At 36.4% G+C, this 22,521-nt stretch overlaps 1 protein-coding gene and 1 long non-coding RNA gene across 10 annotated transcripts in view; one reads left to right on the plus strand and one right to left on the minus strand.

Moving 5' to 3' along the window:
- The first annotated feature begins 1,052 nt into the window (after positions 1-1,052).
- The window catches only part of C11H1orf141 (chromosome 11 C1orf141 homolog), a 43,708-nt gene continuing 22,239 nt past the window's right edge, over positions 1,053-22,521 (plus strand). For 4 of the 9 annotated variants that reach the window (XR_013159421.1, XR_013159422.1, XR_013159426.1 and 1 more), the window contains exons 1-5: positions 1,086-1,122; positions 5,044-5,143; positions 5,735-5,826; positions 12,821-12,963; positions 20,670-20,788. Coding sequence is in view for 1 of the 9 variants with exons in the window: in XM_077120657.1 (XP_076976772.1) it covers positions 5,752-5,826; positions 12,821-12,963; positions 20,670-20,788 (337 nt within the window). In the remaining 8 variants the exon portion in view is untranslated. Of the gene's footprint in view, positions 1,123-1,188; positions 1,538-5,043; positions 5,144-5,731; positions 5,827-8,771; positions 8,912-12,820; positions 12,964-20,669; positions 20,789-22,521 lie in introns of those variants that run through there. The other 5 variants (XR_013159428.1, XR_013159427.1, XR_013159423.1 and 2 more) reach the window with 5 other exon arrangements.
- Positions 2,439-22,521, minus strand: part of LOC143650181 (uncharacterized) — a 52,996-nt gene continuing 32,913 nt past the window's right edge. The window contains exon 3 of the long non-coding RNA XR_013159429.1: positions 2,439-4,356. This is a non-coding gene — a long non-coding RNA (uncharacterized LOC143650181). The remainder of the gene's footprint in view (positions 4,357-22,521) is intronic.

The following is a 22,521-nucleotide window of genomic DNA, read 5'->3' on the forward strand; positions in this document are numbered from 1 at the left end:
CACATTTTATAATAATTCACTCAACTTCTTGTTTTCATCCCACAATAATCATCATGAATTAACATCAACCATAAGAGACAAATTGGGTTACCCTCTATAAAATATTAGAGGGTAGGCCACCGTGGCTCAGTGGCAGAGTTCTCGCCTGCCATGATAGAGACCTGGGTTCAATTCCTGGTGCCTGCCCATGTAAATAATAATAATAGTTAAAAAAAAAAGAGAGAGAGAGAATGTTACAGAGACATCCCCAACTTAGATGGTAAGTTTTAGACGCCTGTTAGAAATGTTTCATCTGGTACTGAGCTTTAGAGGATAAGTCAATTCTTGCCTTAAATAGCTTTCAGTATGAAAACGAAGAAACATTTATGAGAGCAAATCTTTGTAGCACAATGCAGTATGTGCTCAGTGCTGTAATGAAGGACAAAGTGCAATAGAAACACATAGGAAAAAGAAACTGTTCCAGGACAAAGGATGGGAAAATACATAGGAAAATTTCATTTAAAAGGTGGCCTTTAAACTGTGCTTTGATAGACTTTGACTGGAAGGTCTGAGGGAAGGGTGTTCCAAGAGAAAGGAAGAGGCTGAGTAAAGGACATCCTTGGGAAAAGAGCACATGTGCCCAGGAGAAAGGAGTGGTAGAGTTTGGCAGGGGAGGAAAAAATACGTAGGAGTTAAAATCGAGAGGTGGACTGAGCCATATCCTGGATGGTCTTTTCTTGAATGCTTTGTATGTCAGCTGAAGAGTTTGGGTGCTATTCCATAGGTAATGGGGAGCAAGCCAAGCTGTATGGACAGAAGCTGGGCTCATTCAGATTCCTTTGTAAGGAGACAGGTCTGATGGCATTTCACAGGGTTAGTATTTAGGGATGAGGAGGAAGGTTAGGGACAGGTGAATTAGGGGAGAGTATAATGCAGGAACCTGAAGTTCTAAAATAGGGCAATGACAGTGGCAAGAAAAGTAAGGATCAGAAAGGTCTTGTCAACTCTTTGTGTTGATGTAGCTGCACTGTTCGCAGAATTATGTAAGAGACTATTGATCTGTTCTGACCCCAGGATTCTAAGTCAGGAGTTCTATGACCACATAAGGAACCTACATTCCAGATGAGAGCATTTCCCCCAACTGTGAGTATATATATAAGAATGCTTTAGATACATTCACATATACTTACGAAGTCAGATAATCTCTCCCATTGCCAGACAATATATCCATTGAAAGGGGGATGGTCAGACCTATCTATTTGAGCACAGCCCTAATTTTGTTTCTTGATGAGATTTAATATAGAGAAATAGTAATGCTTATCAGAGCAGTCTTCTTAATGACCAGATCTGGTTTGGAGAAAAGTTGCATCACAATAGATTTTAAAAATAGATTCCTGGTCTTCACCTCCATAAATTCTGGTTTAGTGGGTTTGTGGTGGCAACTGGGAGTTACTTGGAAGTTTTTGAGTTTATTCTACAGTGTTTCTAGGATTGAGAATCATCACAACTCCTAAGCTTATGGGCTTGAAGCCTAGGCGATACAAATGTGATAACAAAGGTTGGAAGAAATTTTTGGTTTGTGGGGAAGAAGGGTAGGAATAAGTTTACTCTTATATTCAGACGTGGGATACTGATGGGAAATCCTGGTTGAACTAGAGTATAGATTTATATATAGTATAAATCCATGGGTGGTTTGGGAAGTCATCCTGGAAGACAATATGAATTAAAGAGAAAGATGACTGAACTCTTAGAAGCACTAGTATTAGGGAGTGAGCTAAGAAGAGCAAATGAAAGACACTGACAAGGAAGCTTCAAAGAAGGCAGGACAATGTGACCGTTGCCATAGACACCAAGAGAGGAGAGTTTCTATGGAAACTCTTCTCTCGATGGTCAACATTAGCCACAGTTGTAAAAATTTGCCCTTGGCGAAATGATGAAAACAAGCAAGTTAGTCTATAGTTTCCTCCTCTCCACTTTCTCTTAGAGACATTCATTCATTAGGCATACTGGCACACTGCTGAGGGCCTATGAAAGGATTTACAAACTGAAAAGTAAAAAGTGTATTGGCCCCAAAATATGAAAATAAAGCTGCAAAACTAAAACTAATAATATTCAGTAAATTTCACTAACTGTCAAATTTGGTAATAATAAACCTGTCATTAACTCTTGAAAGTAATCTGTTGGTTAGTTTTTCTCCCTTCAAAAAAATTCATGAGTATGTACAGTGATTTTCGAGAGTCATAGCAAAATAAATTACTTGTAGCAAAATAATTTTAAGCCAGAAGCATAAAAATTACTTTAAATGATATCTATGTACACATATAATGACGTGAGTGTTTAAATGTTTGATATTGAAGATGGGAGGTGTGGGACAGCTTCGAAAGAATAATTTGCTTTCTGTTCCCTCTTTCAAGCAGAAAAGAAAGGATCTGCTTTCTGTTCTCTCTCTCAAGCAAGTAGCATCTCTATTTTTTTTTAATTTTTTTATTAATTTAAATTTTTTTTTAAAATACAAAAATCACCAGATGCAAACATTCATAACTTTTGATCATTCCGTTCTACATATATAACCAGTAATTCACAATATCATCACATAGTGGCACATTCATCATCATGATCACCCCTTGGAACATTTGCATCTATTCAGAAAAAGAAATAAAAAGACAACAGAAAAAAATTCATACATACCATACCCTCCCCCCTGCCCCCTCACCAACCACCAGCACTTCACTCTAAATTTATTTTAACATTTGTTCCCCCCATTATTCATCTTTATTCCATACGTTTTACTCGTCTGTTGACAAGGTAGATAAAAGGAGCATCTCTATTGATACTCTTGTAATTTATATCTTCACCAAAGTGGGAGATCCACTTACTTCAATATGCTGATCTTCCAGTTGTTTACATTTCTATCTCTTGTTGAGTGATAAAATTCTTTGTTCCCAATAAGATAAATTTTGACGAGGAATATGGCACCCTTGTCTATCCCTTGAAGTCAAATTGTCCTTAAGAGCAGTACAGAAACTAAAATTCCTTTAATTGCTTAATTTAGGATATGAAAGAGGATTGGTTTCTGGGTCTTAAAAGACAATAAGCTGTGTCCAGTTAATCTCTATTCTCTTCCAAAATCTGTTCCCTACTCTCCTGTATTCAAAGACCCAGAGAGTCTGAAGCATTTGTATCATGCCAATCCCTTGCCAACCTGCAACTAAAGTTATGTGGTTCCTGACAAGACACATTATCTGCATGCATCCTTATGGCCCAGAATTTCCTCTGCATTTGATACTTTGGGGTCCATCATGGTATGAAGATGGAATATTTGGATGCAGCAACATGGCAGAGGACTTGCTGGCATGAGAAGGCACTGTGAGAGCACCGATAACTCACACTCAGGGGAATGCATGGTGAAGGAAAGAGTAAAAAAGAGAGTTGAAGGAAACCAAGTACCAAATAATGTGAGCTTTTGGCACAGGATTCTGAAATCTTGGCTTTGTGTGCATTGTCATCTCTATGTAATATTGATCAAATAGTACATGATATGGGAGAAAAATAGTTTCATATTAGAAAGGACTTTATTGTTGACACTAATATTCATTAAAAATATTGACTAATTCAGTACTTTCTGTGAACCATTAAGTCTGAATAGCTATTCAGACTAATATGGACCACCTGACCCTAGATGAGATTTTCAGCATTTTTAAGAAGAAAATATAAACTATTATGACAATAGGACCTACCCAGCTTAGTTGCTGCTCCTTCTGTATGACGGATTGCTTGCTAAAAAGTGTATTAACAAGTCTTGTATCATTGACCGATTTAATTTGAATGCAATTTATAAATATGAGCTCAAGATTACTTTTATTAAAATTATATCATGACAGAAAGAAAACAGACATAAATCAAGCCAAATAGCCTTGCTTCAAGTGTGAGCAATACCCAGTTTATATATGGTAATTTTGAACTTTCTCCAACTCACCCTTATCATAAATTTAAAATTTTCTGGAGCTAACACAAATGTGAGAATTCTTATGATATCATCCTCTATTGAGAAAAATTGGATGCCTGTATAATTTCTTCCTGTTAAAAAATTCTATGGTTTACCTAAAGAAGTAGAGATAGTTCTTTTCTTAACTTATGCCTAAATAATCAGTTATATGTTTAAATTTGAATTCATATGGAGATTTCTTCTTCCTCCTCTTTTTTAAAACTTTTTTTTAATTGTATAATATAACATATATACAAAGCAAAGAAAGGAAAAAACAATAGTTTACAAAGCAGTCTTCAACAAGTAGTTACAGGACAGATTCCAGAGTTTCTCATGGGCTACCATATGATCCTCTCAGATTTTTCCTTCTAGCTGCTCCAGGACATTGGAAGCTAGAAGAAATAAAAATTTTTTTATCCTCACAATCAACTTTTTTTTCTTTCTTTGTGAAAAATAACATATATACAAAAAAAGCAATTTCAAAGTACAGCACCACAATTAGTTGTAGAACAGATTTCAGAGTTTGGCATGGGTTACAATTCCACAATTTTAGGTTTTACTTCCATCTGCTCTAAGATACTCAAGACTAAAAGAGATATCAATTTAATGATTCAGCAATCATATTCATTTGTTAAATCCTATCTTCCCTTTATAACTCTACCATTACCTTTAATCTTTCTATCCCAAATACCTCTGTAGGGTATTTGGGCTATGGTCATTCTAACTTGTTCATGTTGGAAGGGGCTTTCAATAATATGGGTAGGGAGATGGAACTAGCTAATGTTCTGGAGAGGTTGCACCCTCTATGTATCTGGTCCAGGGACCCATCTGAAGGTTGTAGGTTTCTGGAAACTTACTCTAATGCATGGAAACTTCGTAAAATTTTATATATTGCCCTAGGTGTTCTTTAGGATTGGCTGAAATGGTTTTGGTTGGGGTTTGGCAAATTATGGTAAGTAGCAATATCTAACTGAAGCTTGCATAAGAGCAACCTCCAGAGTAGCCTCTCGACTCTATTTGAACTCTCTCTCTGTCACTGACACTTTATTAATTACACTTCTTTTCCCCCTTTCGTTCAGGATGAAATTGTTGATTTCATGGTGCCAGGGCTGGACTAATCCCTGGGAGTCATCTCCCACGCCGCCAGGGAGACTTTCGCTCCTGGATGTCATGTCCCATGTAGGGGGGGAGGGCAATTCTTTCACTTGCAGAGTTGGGCTTAGAGAGAGTGAGGCCACATCTGAGCAACAAAAGAGGTCCTCCAGAAGTAACTCTTAAGTATGCCTATAGGTACTCTAAGCTTCTCTGCTACCTACATAAGCTTCACAAGAGTAAGCTTCAAGATCAAGGTCTTGGCCTATTGATTTAGGTGTCTCTAAAGTTAGACACAGTATCAGGGGATTCCCTGATGGTAAAGTTTAATAATTCCATATTTTTTCTCCCATCCCTCAATGGACTTTGCCAATACTTTTTGATTATCTGCTTAATATATACTATGTTGTATCCAGGCACTACATTAAGCTATATAGGATTAAAGGCCCTCTTTCCTATCCTGGGCTCCCTGTGTTTCCATTGTTCAAATGAGCTATATAGTTAGGTTCAGTTAGATTATGTGCTACAGGAAATTTAGGTTCCAGACAAAACAAACCTTTCTTCTTTGGTCTCAGAGAGTATGTGTGGTTCTAAAATATAGACCTGTCTTCCTTACCCCTGTGTTCTGAATTACTTTAGCCCTGACCTGATTGGCTTTGCCTCCTCTGTTTTAAGCAGGAATTCACTGACTGACCATGGCAGAAAAAGTCTTAGAGAAGTTAGATATCCTGGATCAAAAAGAAAAGATACTCTTGGCCATAAGATCAAAGGTGCGTAAAGTACAAGCGAAAATTCTATGTAATTATTTAAAAAACAGCATTTCAAATATGAGTATTTATTTTTACTTTCTTAGTTAATGATGCATTGATATGAAGATATAAGCTAATATGTAAAAAAGCAAATAAATATATTAGTTGAAAGAGTCATATACCTATTGGATATTATGAAGAATTAATAAAATATACAAGATAACTTCTATATAGCTGTCACGTTTGGTTATGATCTGTACCAAACCCGCTTAAGATAAAAAAATCCTAAACAGCCAAATATTAAATGTGGCTACTCTTATAGTTCTAACTCATATGTTAAACATATAAAAAGTTATTAGTTGGTGATGAAAAGGAAGAAAACATTTGGTATAGTGACCAAATTAATAATAATTAAAACTCACAGAAATTAATTAAATTATAAAAGGCAAGACTTATGAAAGTCAATATAAAATATTATTAAAGGAACATAGTTCTTAAACTAGATTGTTTGCATATATAAGCAATTTAAATTTTGGTTATGTTTCCGTTTGGTAAGCTTCCAGAATGCAGTATACCAGAGATTGATGGGCTTTTACAAAGGGGGTTTATTAAGTTACAAGTTATAATTCTAAGACCATGAAAAATGTCCAAACTAATACACCAACAAGAGGATACCTTCACTCCAAAAAGGCTGATCAAGTTTGGGGTTTCTCTTTCATGTGGGAAGGCACATGGTGATGTCTGCTGTCCTTCTCTCCAGGCTTCTAGTTTCAAACAGCTCTTTCAGCATTTCCAAGCATCTGTGTCTGAACTTTCTCCAAATGTTCTCCACTCAAATGACTCTAGTAAGCTAATTAAGACCCAACTTAAATGGTGTGTCTTATCTCCATGGAAGGGTCATGTCTCCATGGAAAATATCTAATCAGAAGTTTCCACTTATAATAAATCTGCATCCACAAGATTGGATTAAAAGAGCATGGCTTGTCTGGCGTACACAACAGTTTCACACCAGCACAGGTTACATAAAGACTTGCAAAATAACATAACAATATGAATGAATGAGGCATATATAAGGACCCTCACAGAGAGAAACTCTGAAGGGAATGAACATTTTTGTGAAACTGAAAATTAAAATGTTGATGTTTGAATAATAAATTGATTTGATTTTCTCTCATTTTCTTTCATTCAAAACATAAACCAGAGGAATGTTGGAAGATGGAATAAGGTCATTCTGTTATTGTTATAAAATTTTTGAAATAGCAAATCAGGGGCCACTTACGAAAGCAAATACATTTGACTTAGGTACCCCATAGTTCATTCCTTTTTATTTTTATTTTTTTTTTGCTTAAAATGAAATACAAATGGCATAGTATATGGAAAAAATATAATGAACGTAACATTTTAATAGTCTTTCATTAATTGTAACAAAGAAAATATACCAAAGATAAATGTCAATAAGAAGGAAAAGAAGAAGGGGTATGGGATTTTTGTTGTTTATCCTTTTTTTTTCCCTCTTCTTCTTTCTTTTCAGAAGAAATGGAAATGTTCTCATATAGGTTATGGTAGTGAATTCATAACTATGTGATTATACCAGGAGCCATTGATTATATACTTAGAATGGATTATATGGTATGTGAATAAAACTGTTTAAAAAATAAACAAAAAGATACAAGTGCTGGAGAAGAAGTAGAGAGAGAGAGATATGTAATTATTCATTATTGGTAGGAATGGTGCAGCCCTCTGGAGAGCAATGTGATGGTTCCACAGGTACTAAGTATAGTTTACCATAGGATTCTACAACCCCATTATTAGGTATGTATTTGGAATAACTGAAAGTAGGGACATGACTAGACATTTGCACACTGCTGTTTATGGTAGCATTATTCACGATTGCTAATGGATGGAGGTGGCATAATTGTGCATCTACTGAATGGAGGGGCAAACTGTTGTGTATACATATTATGGAATATTGTTCAGCAGCAGAAAGGAATGAAATTGTGAAGCATGCAACTAGGTGAATGAACCTTGAGGACATCATGTTGAGTGAAAGAAGCTAGAAATGGAAGGACAAATATTGTATGGCCTCACTGAAATAAACTAACCATAATGTGCAAATTCTGAGAATTGAATTTGAGAGCATAGGTGTGCTGGTTTGAAAGGAAGTATGCCCCCTAAGAAAAGCCATGTTTTGATATAAATCCCATTTCTTAAGGGTAGAATAATCCCTGTTCAATGCGGTGTGTTTGAAACTGTAATGAGATCATCTCCCTGGGTGATGTGATTTAGTTAAGAATGGTTGTTAAACTGGATTAGGGGATGACATGTCTCCACCCATTTGAGTGGGTCTTGATTAGTTTCTGAAGTCCTATAAAAGAGGAAACATTTTGGAGAAAGTGATTCAGAGAGAGTGACACTACGAAGCAGGGAGTCCACCAGCCAGCGACCTTTGGAGATAAAGAAGAAAGACACCTCCCAGGGAGCTTCGTGAAACAGGAAGCCAGGAGAAGACACTAGCAGATGATGCTGTGTTCGCCATGTGCCCTTCCAGCTGAAAGAGAAGCCCTGACTGTATTCGCCATGGGCCTTCTCACTTGAGAGAGAAACCCTGAACTTCATCGGCCTTCTTGAACCAAGGTATCTTTCCCTGGATGCCTTTGATTGGCCATCTCTATAGATTTGTTGTAATTGGGACATTTTCTCAGCCTTAGAACTGTTAACTAGCAACTCATTAAATTCCCCATTTTAAAAGCCATTCCGTTTCTGGTATATTGCATTCCGGCAGCTAGCAAACTAGAACAATAGGTTATCAGGGGATGGAAGGTGGGCAGAGAGATTGGGCAATCAATGATTAAGGAGTACAGAATGTTCAATAAGTCTCATTATAAAGGTTCCTAGATTGTAAGCTCTTACATCAGTCACATTTATTTGGTCTTTGTGTATAACCTTGTAGTTTCCTGAAACTTTAGGTATCTGTGTCACCTGAGACTCAGAGTTAAAGTTTTGTATCTCTGAAAGTCAGCATTACTCCATACAGCAACTGTTAACGAAGCTTAAAAAGAGATCAGACTTCAATTAAAGAGATGAAATGGACCTGGTTAGGAATAAGGTAAATCAGAATACAAAGGGATGACATTATCTGTATTTTAAAACGTCAGCTTCCTTTGGTGTGACATGAAGAGAAGAGATGTTTATTTTGTCCAAAATTTAAATTTAAATTCAGTGACTAAGAGATCTCACAGAGAGCTGAGAGGTCATTTTGGAGGTTACTCTTATACAAGCTTCAGCCAGATATTGCAAATTGCTACAGTGTGCCAATCCCTAACCAACAGTATTACTGAAAACCCTAAAGAGATGCTATAAAAGTTTTACTATATTTTCAGATTGTTCCTATGCCAGATAAGCTCTGAAACTCAGAGTTACCAGTCTCTCCAAGAACATCAACCAGTTTCATCCCTCTCCCCCATAAGGTCGACACCCCTTTCCAGCACAAAGAAATTTAAATGGCTGTTGCCCAGGTATCCCTGAAGACTGAGAGAATCATCAAATGAGAAGGAGAAGCTGTAACTGAGAAATAAGGATTTAATAAATTATTATGATTACTGACTCATTATATAAATAATTCTGCTTAGTTTCTATTTTATTAGACTAGCCAGAAGGAAATACCTGAAACTGTTGAATTGTAAGGCAGTACAATGACTGTATAACTATATAGCTTTTATTTTGTGACTGTGTGATTGTGAAAACCTTATGACTGATACTCCCTTTATCCAGAGTATGGGTAGATGAGTAATAAAATAAAGACTTACATGAAAAAGCAAAAAAGGAAAAAAATGAAGAGTAATATACTTTAGAAAATAAAAAGAGATATAAACATATTTAATATGTCATGAAACTTTTTTATTAGTAGTAATAGCAATGCTTACTTTCTACTGAGTGCTTCCTTTTTGTAAAGCATTTTTCATGCATTTTCTAATTTTGTGTTACTAGGCATAGTTTATGTATGCACATAATATTCTCTTGAAATTCTTTTAAAAGTATATATAATCATCTATTAAACCTTTTATATTTTAAATTATAAAATTAAAACATGCCTTTGGAAATGATTCAAGCAATATATACAGCTGTATAAAAAAACTAATTAATAATCTTTGACCTCTTTCTTACACCCTTCCCTTGAGTCAAACACATGTTAGCAGTTGGGGATGATCCATCTACATATTTTTGTGTTCTTACACAGATATACAGATATGTATCTATACAGAGAGACATTTATCTTTACATATACATATTCATAATATAAATATATACACAACCACATATATATACAGTTATATATGTGTAGGTAGATTTTCTTTATTTCCTTTTTTAATGACCAAAAATGAGATAACATATAAATCACTCTACTATTTTCTTTTTTTAAAAACTTTTTAATTTGAAGTAATTATAATCTCACAGAAATTTGAAAAAATATTACAGAGTCCCATGGACCCTTCATCCATCTTCCTCCAATGGTGAGTTGTAGTATATCAAAAAAGGAAATTTGACATTGGCATATTACTGTTAACTAAAGCTCTTATTTAATTGTTACCATTTTTTAACCTGCATTAATTTGCATGTGCATGTGTGTGTGTAGAGTTCTGTGCAATTTTATCTTATCTATAGATTTGGGTAACTACCACCACAGTCAAAATGCAGCACCATTCTGTCATCACCCTCATGCTATTTCCTTGTATTCACACCCACTTGTATACCCCACTCCTCTGTGTCTACCTGCTGGCAATCACCAATCTGTTCTCCAGCTCCATAAGTTTGTCATTTCAAGAAAATGGAATAATTTAGCATATAATTAAAAAAAATATCTTTTGAGATATCTTCACACAACATACAGTCCATCCAAAGTATACATTCACTGGCTCACAGTATCATCATGTAGTTGTGTATTCATCCTCATGATCGGTTCTAGAACATAGGCATCACTCTAGAAAAAGAAATTACCCCTCCCTCTCATTGACCACTAGTATTTCAATCTACCCCCTTTTTTTTAGCCCCTTACTGTATTTATTTTTTGTCCTTATTTTTTTACTCAATTGTCCATACCCTGGATAAAGGGAGACGCAAGGTTTTCACAATCACAGTTCACATTGTAAAAGCTATATAGTTATACAATCATCTTCAAGAATCAAGGCTACTGGCATACAGTTCAACAGTTTCAGGTACTTCCCTCCAGCTACTCCAATACACCATAAACTAAAAATGGATATCTATATAATGCATAAAAATAATCTCCGGGATAACCTCTCAACTCTGTTTGAAATCTCTCAGCCACTGAAACTTTGTCTCATTTCTCTCTTTCCCCTTTTGGTCAAGAAGGCTTTCTCAATCCCATGATGCTGGGGTCCCAGTGAATCCCAGGAGTTCTGACCCACGTTGCCAGGGAGATTTTTATCCCTAGGAGTCATATCTCACGTAGGTGAGGAGGGCAGTGAGTTCACCTGCTGAGTTGGCTTAGAGAGTTAAGTCACATCTGAGTAACAAAAGAGGTTCTCTGGGGGTGACTCTTAGGCATAATTATAAGTAGGCTTAGCTGCTTCTTTGCAGGAATAAGTTTCTGTCCCAAGATCAAGGGTTCAGCCTATTGAGTTGGTTGTCCCCACTGCAAGAATACCAGTAATTCCCCCAGATGGGCAAACTTAATATTTCCTCCTTTCTCCCCAATCCCCCAAAGGGACTTTGGAAATATTTTTTATTCTCTGCCCAAATTACTGTGGAACGTATTGGGGCATCACACTTACCTGTACACACCAACAAGATCTCATGCTCTATTCAAGATTTCATCAACAAATAAACTTTTAAGGTTAACTTTTTCAGTGGGCATGATATGCTGGAGATCCATCCAGTTTTTGTATGAATCAATCCCTTTTATTTCTGAATAGTATGCCTTTATATGGATGTACAGAGTTTCAACTATTTACCCCTTAAAGGACGTTTAGTTTTCAGTTTTTGCTATTAAAAAATAAAGCTGCTATAAACATTTATGTACAAGTTTCTGTGTGAACGTACATTTTCAGTTCTCTGGAGTAATTGCCAGAGAGTGTGATTACTAGTTCAATATTTGCCTCAAACTCAGCAAAGCCAAGATTCCGAGGTTTACTTGGGTTTCCCATTGCTGTAACTCAACCTGAAATCTGCGAGCAGGCAGGTAGTTGGGTTATCCTAGGGTAAAAATAATTTGTTTCCTTTCCTTCTGGGATTACGGTCCTGCTCTGCCTGTTTTCTAGTGTTAAAACACAATTGTCTCCTATACCTCGTCTGGTTTTCTAATTCTTTCCAGCAGGAGGGCAATTCCCATAGCACTTAATCCTTCACTAACAGAAGCCAAAGTTCCTATTGCTTTTGACTTGCCATGTTTTTTTTCATCTCTTCATCTGTGCTGTGCTCTGAGATAATTTTTTAGAGCAAACTTTCCATCCCCTAATTCTTTTTTTACTCCTCAGTCCATCTGTGTACAGTATTTTAACAAAGTCCTCATTTGATTGCTTTCTTAGCTCTATGTCTGGCTCATGGTGCTGGACAGACCCTGGAATGATTCACCATGTGAGTAGACTAAGGAAAATGAGCAGATCAGAGAGACATGCCTGCTCTGGTCCCAAAAACTGTATACATCAGTATTGTCTTTACTTAACATGCAGTTCTTTCCTTACATTCTGAGTCTGTGTTAGGAGGGAGCCTTAAAGGTCATCTAGTCCAACCTTCTCATCTCAGAGATGGGAAATGAGGGGCTCAGGTCACACAGCAATGGCATAAAAAAGGTTTGGTATTCAGGGCCCCAATTTTCAGTCTATCATATTTTGGCTTTATAGCTTGTCATTTAAATTCCTTGTGTTTACGTGTGCGTGCATATGTGTGTGGGTGTACTGAGATTAATTTTTGTCCTTTCCTCACAAGATTTTCCCAAGACTAATGCACTCTTTTTTTTTTTCTTTCTTCATAATGTTATACTTCTGCTTGGTTGCAGAAAAACAGGCTTCAGAATGGAGGAAGGAAAAAGACTTTGGTTACTCCACTGACATTTGATTTTCCATTAGAATTTGAACCTGACATTGCCATATCCACATCTAAGACAGAAGATAAACCATATGGCATAAAACAACAAAAAAGGTAACCTCACACATTCACATTCAATTTGGAATTTTAAAGCTCTTGATTTTTGTTTTAGATCTTGCAATCTATATTAAATATAAGCTTTGTCAAAAGCTTATATTTAATATAAGCTATGGGTATATTTAATAATGGTTATCAGTTAAAATATACTATTGAATTCTAAATATTCCTGATTTATAAAATATTTGTTATAACATTTCATTAGGGCAGATGGGGTAACTACAATTCTGATTTTTTTTTTTTATTAATACTTTTCTTCAGCTCTACTAGCTAGCCCCAAGTTAATGTCAGGATTTATTTCAAACTTCAGCTTATAATATAAGAAAAAAGCCTGCCTAGAAAACTTAGTAAGGCAGTTTCTCTGTGTACTTACAAGGGATAGCCTGAATATGTTCCACCTGTTCTTTAACTGGTATTATGTACATATGCAATGCTGCCTAATTTCTTCAGGTATCAGAAATGTGGGGGGCACATTTCTGTGCAGTCGGCCAGAGTTACATTTGACTCGAAAGAAACATTTTCAACTGTCAATAGCTTATACTGTTATTAGCACAGATTTACTTACAGATGAAAACCCCACACCTTGGTGATAACATACCTAAGTTCTCACAGCTAACAAGTGGCAGAAGCTGGATTTAACTCTAGCAGCCGGATTCCAGAGCCTGTGCCCGTTACCACTACCTCATGCAGTAGATGACTGCAGACTTCCCAGTTTGGGTGGTAGGTGCTTTGTTCGTAGGTAGAGAACATAAGAGGGAAAGCTTATGGGGGAGGGTGTGACGATTAGAGTGAGAAGAGCTGAATGTAGTATTGGCTATGTTGGGTTTAAGATGCCTTGAGATGTTTAGGTGGTGGTATCTGGCAGACAGGTGACAGACAAGACTAGAGCCGAAGTAAAAGAAGATCATTTGGACTATTGAAGCTACTACCCATCATTTTGCTTATAAGCATTTTGATTATAACGCAAAATAACAGCTTGCTAAGATTTTACTATTTATGGTTTACTGGGGATATTAGAACATGGCTCCACTGTGGCACTTTAAGAAAAAGTAGTTTGTTTCTCAGACAAATAAAAAAATTAAAAATAAATAAATAAATATTAGTGTTTTATATAAGTCACTTTGTCACAAACTTCTTACATATATGCTTTGTTTTATTTACATAGCTATAGCCAATAACTTTATTTCAAAATCACCTACAGAACTATCCATATTAAAATGAAATACTTTAATAATACCCAGAAACAAAAAGGGGAAGTTGGGGACATGGGGAAGGGAAACATAATACATACCCACTCCATTATGTGACAGTATAATATGTGACTGATGACCCTTATTGCAACATGCTGTATGCTTTATGACAGTATTTTCCAGATTGATACTGTTTTCACCCCACTGTTGTTTGAAAAGAGTATTTCCTAAGTAGTTCACAAAGGAATCAGTAAATCTGTGCTAATGACACTATAAGCTATTGACAGTTGAAAATGTTTCTTTCGAGTCAAGCGTAACTTTGGCCGACTGTGAAGTCTGAGGCCAGAGACAAAGCCCAAGTCTAAATTGTAAAGCCAAAGAGGTGCATATTTCCAAAATTCAAAGACCAATTAAATTTGGTTTGTTCCATCCTGGGGGCCCAAACCAAGAAAAAGCACAGGATAATTTTGAGAATTTAAACAAGAATCAGGGTATAACCCAGGCAAAAGGAAAACAAAATTGTGGTTGAAGAAATTAGGAAGAGAATCTAGTCCATGTTGATATATTCAAGCATCAGCATATCTAGGCTATGAGCTTTGCATCTAAGACTACCCCTGTCTGTCTTCTGCTCACCTTCAGTCACCTTTCTCATGTAGCACTTTTATACTGCTCCTCAAAGTAAAGCTAAGTTCTTTAGATACTGGTGATTTCTATTAAAAGATAAGGCTCTTGGTAACACTCATAGTTTTAACATACCTTGTCTAATTTTTCTATAAAATAGAACTTCTACTAATAGCAGAACATGTATTAAAATTTACTGCTGTACTTTAAATTCATGCAAATATAAAGGAATAAAATGTGTCCTGAATTACTGTTTAATTCTCTGAACATATCTTGCATAGCTATTTTACCTTCTGTGGGTCTGTTTCTATTGTCTGTTGGCTTCCATAGGTTGGCACATCATATTTCCTCACCTTCCTTGCTTTTTTTATTTATTTGGTATGCTGTTTGGCGGAGTCACATTTCATTCTTTTTCCATGTGAGTATCTCCTTATTGCAGCACCATTTGCTGAGTTTTGTTTGTTTGTTTTTCCATTTGTTTGAATGTTTGCGTGCTTGGAAGTACATAGGCCAATAATCGAACTCAGGACTCCTTCACGGCAGGTGGGAATTCTACCATTGAACTACCCTTGCATACACACACACACACACACACACTGCTTGCTATTTTTTATTGAGAACTGGATATAGCATTTGAAAAAATGTAGATATGATTTGGAGCACTAGATGATTTTCTTTTCTTCACGGGATTTCTACTGGCTTTTGGTGGGTTTCTAGACTAGGGGTATCAGCAATCCTGGATCAGGGTAGAGCTGATTCAAAATTGGAAATTCAGTTGTTTTGAGGGCTTTATCTATTTATATACCCCTACTTCCAGATTTTGTTAGGGATTCCAATCAAAGACATGACAGGTTTACTAGGATCTTTCCTCATCGGGGTTCCTGAACCCCAGCTTTGTTCTGTCAAAAGTGCCACACAGTTTTTTGGATTCTCTGCTGATGATTTTGGAACTGACAAAATGCAGCCCCCAATTTAATACTTACCTCACTGAGCTTCTCTCCTCAATGGCTCCCTTAATTCCTTACTGCATTGGGAGCTCTCAGAGGTCTTCAAGCAGAGATTTTTAATATTTTGTCCAGCTATTTTAGTTGTCCTCAGGGGAATAGTTAGTACAAACCACCCCCCATTTCCACAGTTGGGACCTAAATTATTGTGTAACGTAGAAGATTTCACCCCTCCTGGAATAATTCATTCTGAAACAGTGTTTTATTGATTCATACAAGTATGAATAAAAAAATACTTGCAGATAACTTCAGTTTAACTTTGTTAACAATAGCTCTACTAGCATGTACTACTATAATTTTTACTTATTTATTTTCTACAAATATTTATTAAGCACCTACTTTATTCTGGGCATAAAACTGAAACACTGAAATATATTCCTGCTGTTAAAGTTCAAAGCGGAACTAAGACAAGAGGGTAGGTATACACCATTTGCCATGGAGAGCATCAGAGAGGTATTCCTAGCATGGGGTCATGGAGATCAGCAAGTGTGTCCAAGAGAAAGCACGGCTTTGGGTGAGATCCACATTGTTAGTGAAGAGATGGGAAGTTAAGATTTGAAAGAGGAAAAGGAGTTCTAGGCAGTACAATAAGATATACAAAGAGTCAACCAGAGGCAAAAGAAAACCTGGGCTCATTTAAGAAACCCAAAGTAGTTCAGTGTTGGTAGACTTCAAAGGGGAATGGAAAAGTGAATTGTAAAAAATGAGGTCAGAGAGGTAAGTAAAAACCAGATAACAAAGGGCTTTATAAACCAGGTAAAGAACTTTGGACAGTCTGTCAAAGCAATGAGGAGCTCCTGAAGGGTATAAATAGGCTAGTGCATACTCAGATTTGCATTTTAGAAATCATTAAGTAGCAAAGGAGGCAGTTATAAATTATGAGGGCTTCCCTGAGAACCTGACCTTTTTACAGTTCCTGCAAGGGGCAGGAAGCATCTGCACTCGTGTCAACAATGATGTGCGGGTTATATTAGTTAAATTGTATAGATTCAGTCCCACCAAATCTTGAGATGCACCTTCCAATCTGTTCTAGTTTGCTAGCTGCCGAATGCAATATACCAGAAATGGAATGGCTTTTAAAAAGGGGAATTTAATAAGTTGCTAGTTTACAGTTCTAAGGCTGATAAAATGTCCCAATTATAACAGGTCTATAGAAATGTCCAATCAAAACCATCCAGGGAAAGATACCTTGGTTCAAGAAGGCTGATGAAGTTCAAGTTTTCTCTCCCATCTGGAAAGGCACAAGGTGAACACAATCAGGGTTCCTCTCTCATCTGGAAGGGCACATGGTGAACACAGCATCAGCTGCTGGCTTCCTCTCCTAGCTTCCTATTTCATGAAGCTCCCCGGGAGGCATTTTCCTTCTTCATCTCCAAAGGTCACTGTCCGGGGGACTCTGCTTCTCATAGCTGTGTCCTTCTGCTCTGCTCTCTCTGAATCTCTTATTCTCCCAAATGTTTCCTCTTTTATAGGACTCCAGTAAACCAATCAAGACCCACCCAAAAGGGTGGAGATATGTCGTCACCTAATCCAGTTTAACAGCCACTCTTGATCAAATCATGTCATACAGGGAGATGACCTGATTTCAGTTTCAAACATACAGTATTGAATAGGGATTATTCTACCTTTATGAAATGGGATTTTGATTAAAACATGGATTTTTCTAGGGGGCATACTTCCTTTCAAACCAAGAAACAGTCTTATAAATTATTCTACTTAAAATTTAGTCATGATACCAGACCATAGCAATGCCAGTCAAACCTTATTCCTACGCTAAGCTGAGATGCAGATCTCATTCACACAGCTTTCAGTTTAGCCTAAACTTTGCAGCATAATTGCTACCACCTGAACCATAGACCTCCTGGTAACTGCAGGTTTCTTTCATTTTGACCTCTAGCCACTTGCTATTTCAAGAGCGGGCTTGCATCCAGCAGAATTGGTATCACCTGGGTGCATGTCTGCAATGCAGAATCTCTTAACCCATCCCAGAACTTTGAGTCATAAGATGCATTTAACAAATCCCCAGGTGATTCATATAACTTGAGGGTGCATCAGAATCACCCAGAGGATTTGTTAAAGCTCATATTGCTGGGCCCCACCCACGGAGTTTCTGATTTAGTAGGTTTGGGCTAGGGCCTAAGAATTTGCATTTCTAACAAGTTTCCAGGGATTGCTAACACTGCTGGTCTGGAACCGCCCTGTGAGAGTAACAGCTGTGGTTTACCTCCCAATCTAATTATCCTGTCCAATGCCAACATCTGTTCCAATGTTTGCCTTAGCTTACTGAATACCATAGCAACTCTCACCCTCATGCTGTGATCACCTAATAGATGAAATTTACCCAGGCTTATTTGTAGCTGAGATTTGCTTTTAATTATAGAAGTTTTCCACCCAGCTACACATTAAATATCACCTAGAAAGCTTTCAAATAACTAGATTTTTATTTAATTAGTTTGGAGTGGGGCATAGGCATCAGTATTTTTAAATGATTCCCCAGATGATTCTTACATAAAGCTAGGACTGAGAACCTCTGAATTAGAGTTAAAAGTCTTGAGTTTCTTCTTGGCTACTCTGAGAGACATCTTTTTCCATATTACTGTGAGTTCAGGATTTCTTCATTTTCCTTAGACAAATAGGAACCGGTAAAAGGTGATGGCCACAAATATCTATAATTTTCTGGAAGGATTTTCCTAGGATTACTTTTCTTATTAGCAGAGAGTTTTACAACTATTCAATATTTCTTGGTCTTCTGATTTCTCAAAGAGATCTTTTCCCTGTGACTGTTCATAATTGGACCTTTTCAAAAAGTGCGATTTTAACCAAAGTCCCTGGAACATAAATAATTTTAGAGAGACAATATGATTTTTCTATTACATAAGCATTCAGTATTAGATTATCATTGATTTTTAAAGAATTACAAAATTGTGTCATTTAGGAAAAAAGGTAAGGAAAAGTAGACAAATTAGGAAAATGTTTTCCTTTAGGTTAACAGTTGTTTCTTATCAGGACTAATTTTTTAAAAAGTCTACACTGAGACCTGTTGAATGAAATATTTTTATAACAGAAGGATAAACTAACATACATAAAAGATCACTAAATATGCATGGAGAATACAGTCACAGAATATAATGGAATTTAATTGGCCAAATCCCTCCTTCCTTTAAATAGGCAGGTTGTCATTAAAATCCATTAAGACCATTCATGTATTCAACAAAGATTTATTACACATGTGCTACGTGTACTGTGCTCTAGGTGCTAGTACAACAGTGAGCAAGACAGAGACCCTTCTCTTGTAGGCTATATTCTAGGATAAGTGGGAGACAGATAATAAAAGAAATTAGCAAATTAATATGCAATATAAATCCAATAATGATCAAATGCTTTGAAGGAAAATGTAGTAAATTCAGATGATAAGATTGATAGAAATTACAATTTTAGATAAGGGGAGACCAGAAAAAGCCTTTCTGAAGGGGTAAAAACTTGAGCAGAGTCTTGATAAGTGAAATAAGGGAGTAAACCACGTCGATACCTCAGGGAAGAGTGTTACAGGCAGAGGAGAAAGCAGGTGCCAAGACCTTAATTGTGCATTTAAATTCCTTTCCATAAGTTCAACAGCCGGAAAATTCCCTCTTCACCCAAGTAGAGGTAAGAGGGACAGAGGGCGACAGGCAGACAGAGGCCGGAATGGGTGTTCAGTGGAAGTTCCTTTGCTTAGAAACATGAGAATTGGAGGCAAATTTTCTGCCCATCATTTAGAATTTTACATTTTATTCCAAGTCTGATGGAAAAATGCTTGAAAGGAGATGACAGTGACATTTATATTTTACAAATGTCACCACGGCTGCATTGAGGATAGACTATTGGGGGCAAGAGTGATAGTAGAGAAACAGGCAGAAAAAGGCTGGAGAAGAATAGAAGTAGTTCTGCGGAGAGACAAAGGGGTCTTGGACTGGGGTGGAAGCAAGGAAGAAAGAAGTGGACCCACTTGGGATATATTAAAAAAAAAAAAAAGACTCAGTGATATTTGCTGATGAATTGGAAGTGGAGAATGAGAGAAAGAGGAATCAAGGTAAAGTTTTTGTCCCAGGTCTCTGGTTTGAAAGATTGTGAAGCTTAGATGAGGAACATATTGGTAAAGGGGTGGGATAAAAAATTTGGTTTTAAATATGTTTTTTGGGATATCTATAATACATCCACAGGCAGAAGCCATGTAGGCAGTTGGATGCAGAAACCTGGAACTGAGAGAAGGGGCTCGGATCTGAATTCTGGGTAACATCAGCCTTTAGATAGTATTTAAAGTATTTAACAATATGACATCAATTAACTGGATGACATCTATTAAGGCTGAGTATCTGAGGACTGAGTCACAGGTCGCTCCAGCATTTAAGAGTAAGAAATATCATTAATTATGTTATACCATTAACATTCTTACACTCCATCAAGAATGAGATAAAGAATTTAGTGGGGGGAAATTCCTGCTTGCAATAAATGCTGTGATTCTATCAGGCATTCTCTTCTGGTGTCTGGATTGTCCCTAATTCCCTGTCTTACCTCTTTTATTCATGCCTGGCAAAGTCTCCAATACTCATTTAACTAAGTTCCAGCAAATTTTTCTGAAAGCTTAATCAGCTTGTGAAAAATGGTCTCCTGGAGTTCCCTCAATACAGCACAATAGCAGACTGCCCCTTCCTATTCAAATGATTATCACTAATATTTTCAGCTTCTGCTCAATCAGTTCCGTTATTTTACACTTCGTACTGTAACAGTCCTGATACAACATCCAAATCTATGTAATGGGACTTCACTGTATTTCTCCAAATTTACTTTTAGGATTAGGTTTGTCAATTATCAGATTGTTTTAATTTAGATAATTTTTTATTTCTTCCAGGTATGTTTCTTTCCAACATGACCCTGAACCTAGAAAGCATCATTTTGAAAAGTCAAATTTAGGATCACCCTTTGTTCCAACAAATAGAAAAAATCAAGAAAATAAGTCAACAGATAATGGTTTGTGTGACATAATATTTATTTCGCCTTAGAGAGGGATTTATTAGTGGTATTTTATTATTTATTTTATTATTTATTAATGTGTATCTTAAAAGTTCTCAATAGTTTGACATCTCTGTGGAAGGCTTTTGATTGGAAGTTTATGGGTTATAACTATAATGAGAAAGATTTCAGTGAACTGTAAAGAAGAATTTCCTCATAGGAAGAGATGTTAATGCCAGAATGGAGAGTTGAAAGAATGCACAGAAAAAAATTTTTATTATGATAGGATTCTTGCATTTTTCTATAAAGAAAATCATTTGAGTTCTCAACCCTGTGAGTTTCCTGGTTATTGTTAAAAAAAAAATCAAGTGTGGACGCCTTGTTTAATAGAAATTTACTTTATAGGATTAGAAGTCTTAGGGTTCTGTAGAACCAGGAACCTTAGTGAAAGAGTGTTTTGTGTTGCCTTTGCTTTTTTCTTTCTGGTATCATCAGACACCCTCAGATGCTCATTCTCATTGGCCTCCTGGACTGAGACTTCTTCACTCCCCATTGCCCACATAATGCCTCATTTCTCTGTTAAAATACTGTGTTTGCTGAAAGCTCAGTCCTGAGCGTGCTTCTATTCCTACATTCTCCCTAGGTGATCTTATCTAATCTCTCAACAATTAGGCTGATTTACCAATGGGAAGATGGAAGCCAGAAGATAGTGGAAGAATATTTCCAACGTGCTGGGAAAAAAAAGCTGCTAACCTAGATATATATATATATGTGTATGTGTGTGTGTGTGTACATGTGTGTGTGTATACATATATGTATGTATATGTATATATCAACTATTCTTGCACAATGAAGGTGGGTTTAAAATACCACGGCGATGTTATATCTCCAACCTAAATGTCTGATGTCTGTATTGAATTACTATTTGATTTCTCCACTAACTTTTTCATAGACATCTTAAACTTAATGTCCAGAATTGAACTCATGATTCCTAATCTACCTTTCTTTCCCACCTCACCCCAGCATCCTCATCTCAGTACGTGGATGATTTTGCATCAAGTGGTTCAAGCCTGAAACCTCGAAGCCATCCTTAACCCCCTCTTTTCTTTCACCCCCAAGTTCTGATCCATTAGCAAGTCCTTTCCATTCTAACTCATCTTAAATAAATCTATTTTTCACCATCTCTGCTAGCATAATCTTAATCCAAATTATCCTTTTCTTTTGTCGATACAACTGTAGTAGCTTGCCAACTGGTATTTCTTTTTTCATTTTTATCCCCTTTCTAATCTCTTTCTTTCTTTTTTTTTGTTATGCCTTTTAAAAGTGTGAAATAACATGCATGCCAAAAAGTACATAAAACATAAAAATGTGCAATATGATAACCAGTTACAAAGTAAACACCTATATAACCAAAATGCAGGTCAAATAATAGAATCCACTACTTCACTTTTCTCAAATCACTTCTCCCTTCCCTGCTCCTAGAGTAAACACTTTCTTAACCCCTGTGGTCACTTCCTGGCTTTTCTTTATATTTTTACCACTTATGTATGCATCCCTGAAGAATATGACTTAGTTTGCCTGTTTTATAAAAGCTCTAAATAAATAAATGTCATCATGCTGTTTGTGTTCATTTGTTTTGCTTTTTTAAAACATTGTATTTGTGGGATTGTCTCATGTCGTATGGCAGTGTGGTTCTTCCATTTTCATTGCTATGGTATATTTTACTGCACAAATACATCACAATATATTAT

The sequence above is a fragment of the Tamandua tetradactyla genome, chromosome 11 (genome assembly GCF_023851605.1).
Source record: "Tamandua tetradactyla isolate mTamTet1 chromosome 11, mTamTet1.pri, whole genome shotgun sequence".
NCBI lineage: Eukaryota > Metazoa > Chordata > Mammalia > Pilosa > Myrmecophagidae > Tamandua > Tamandua tetradactyla.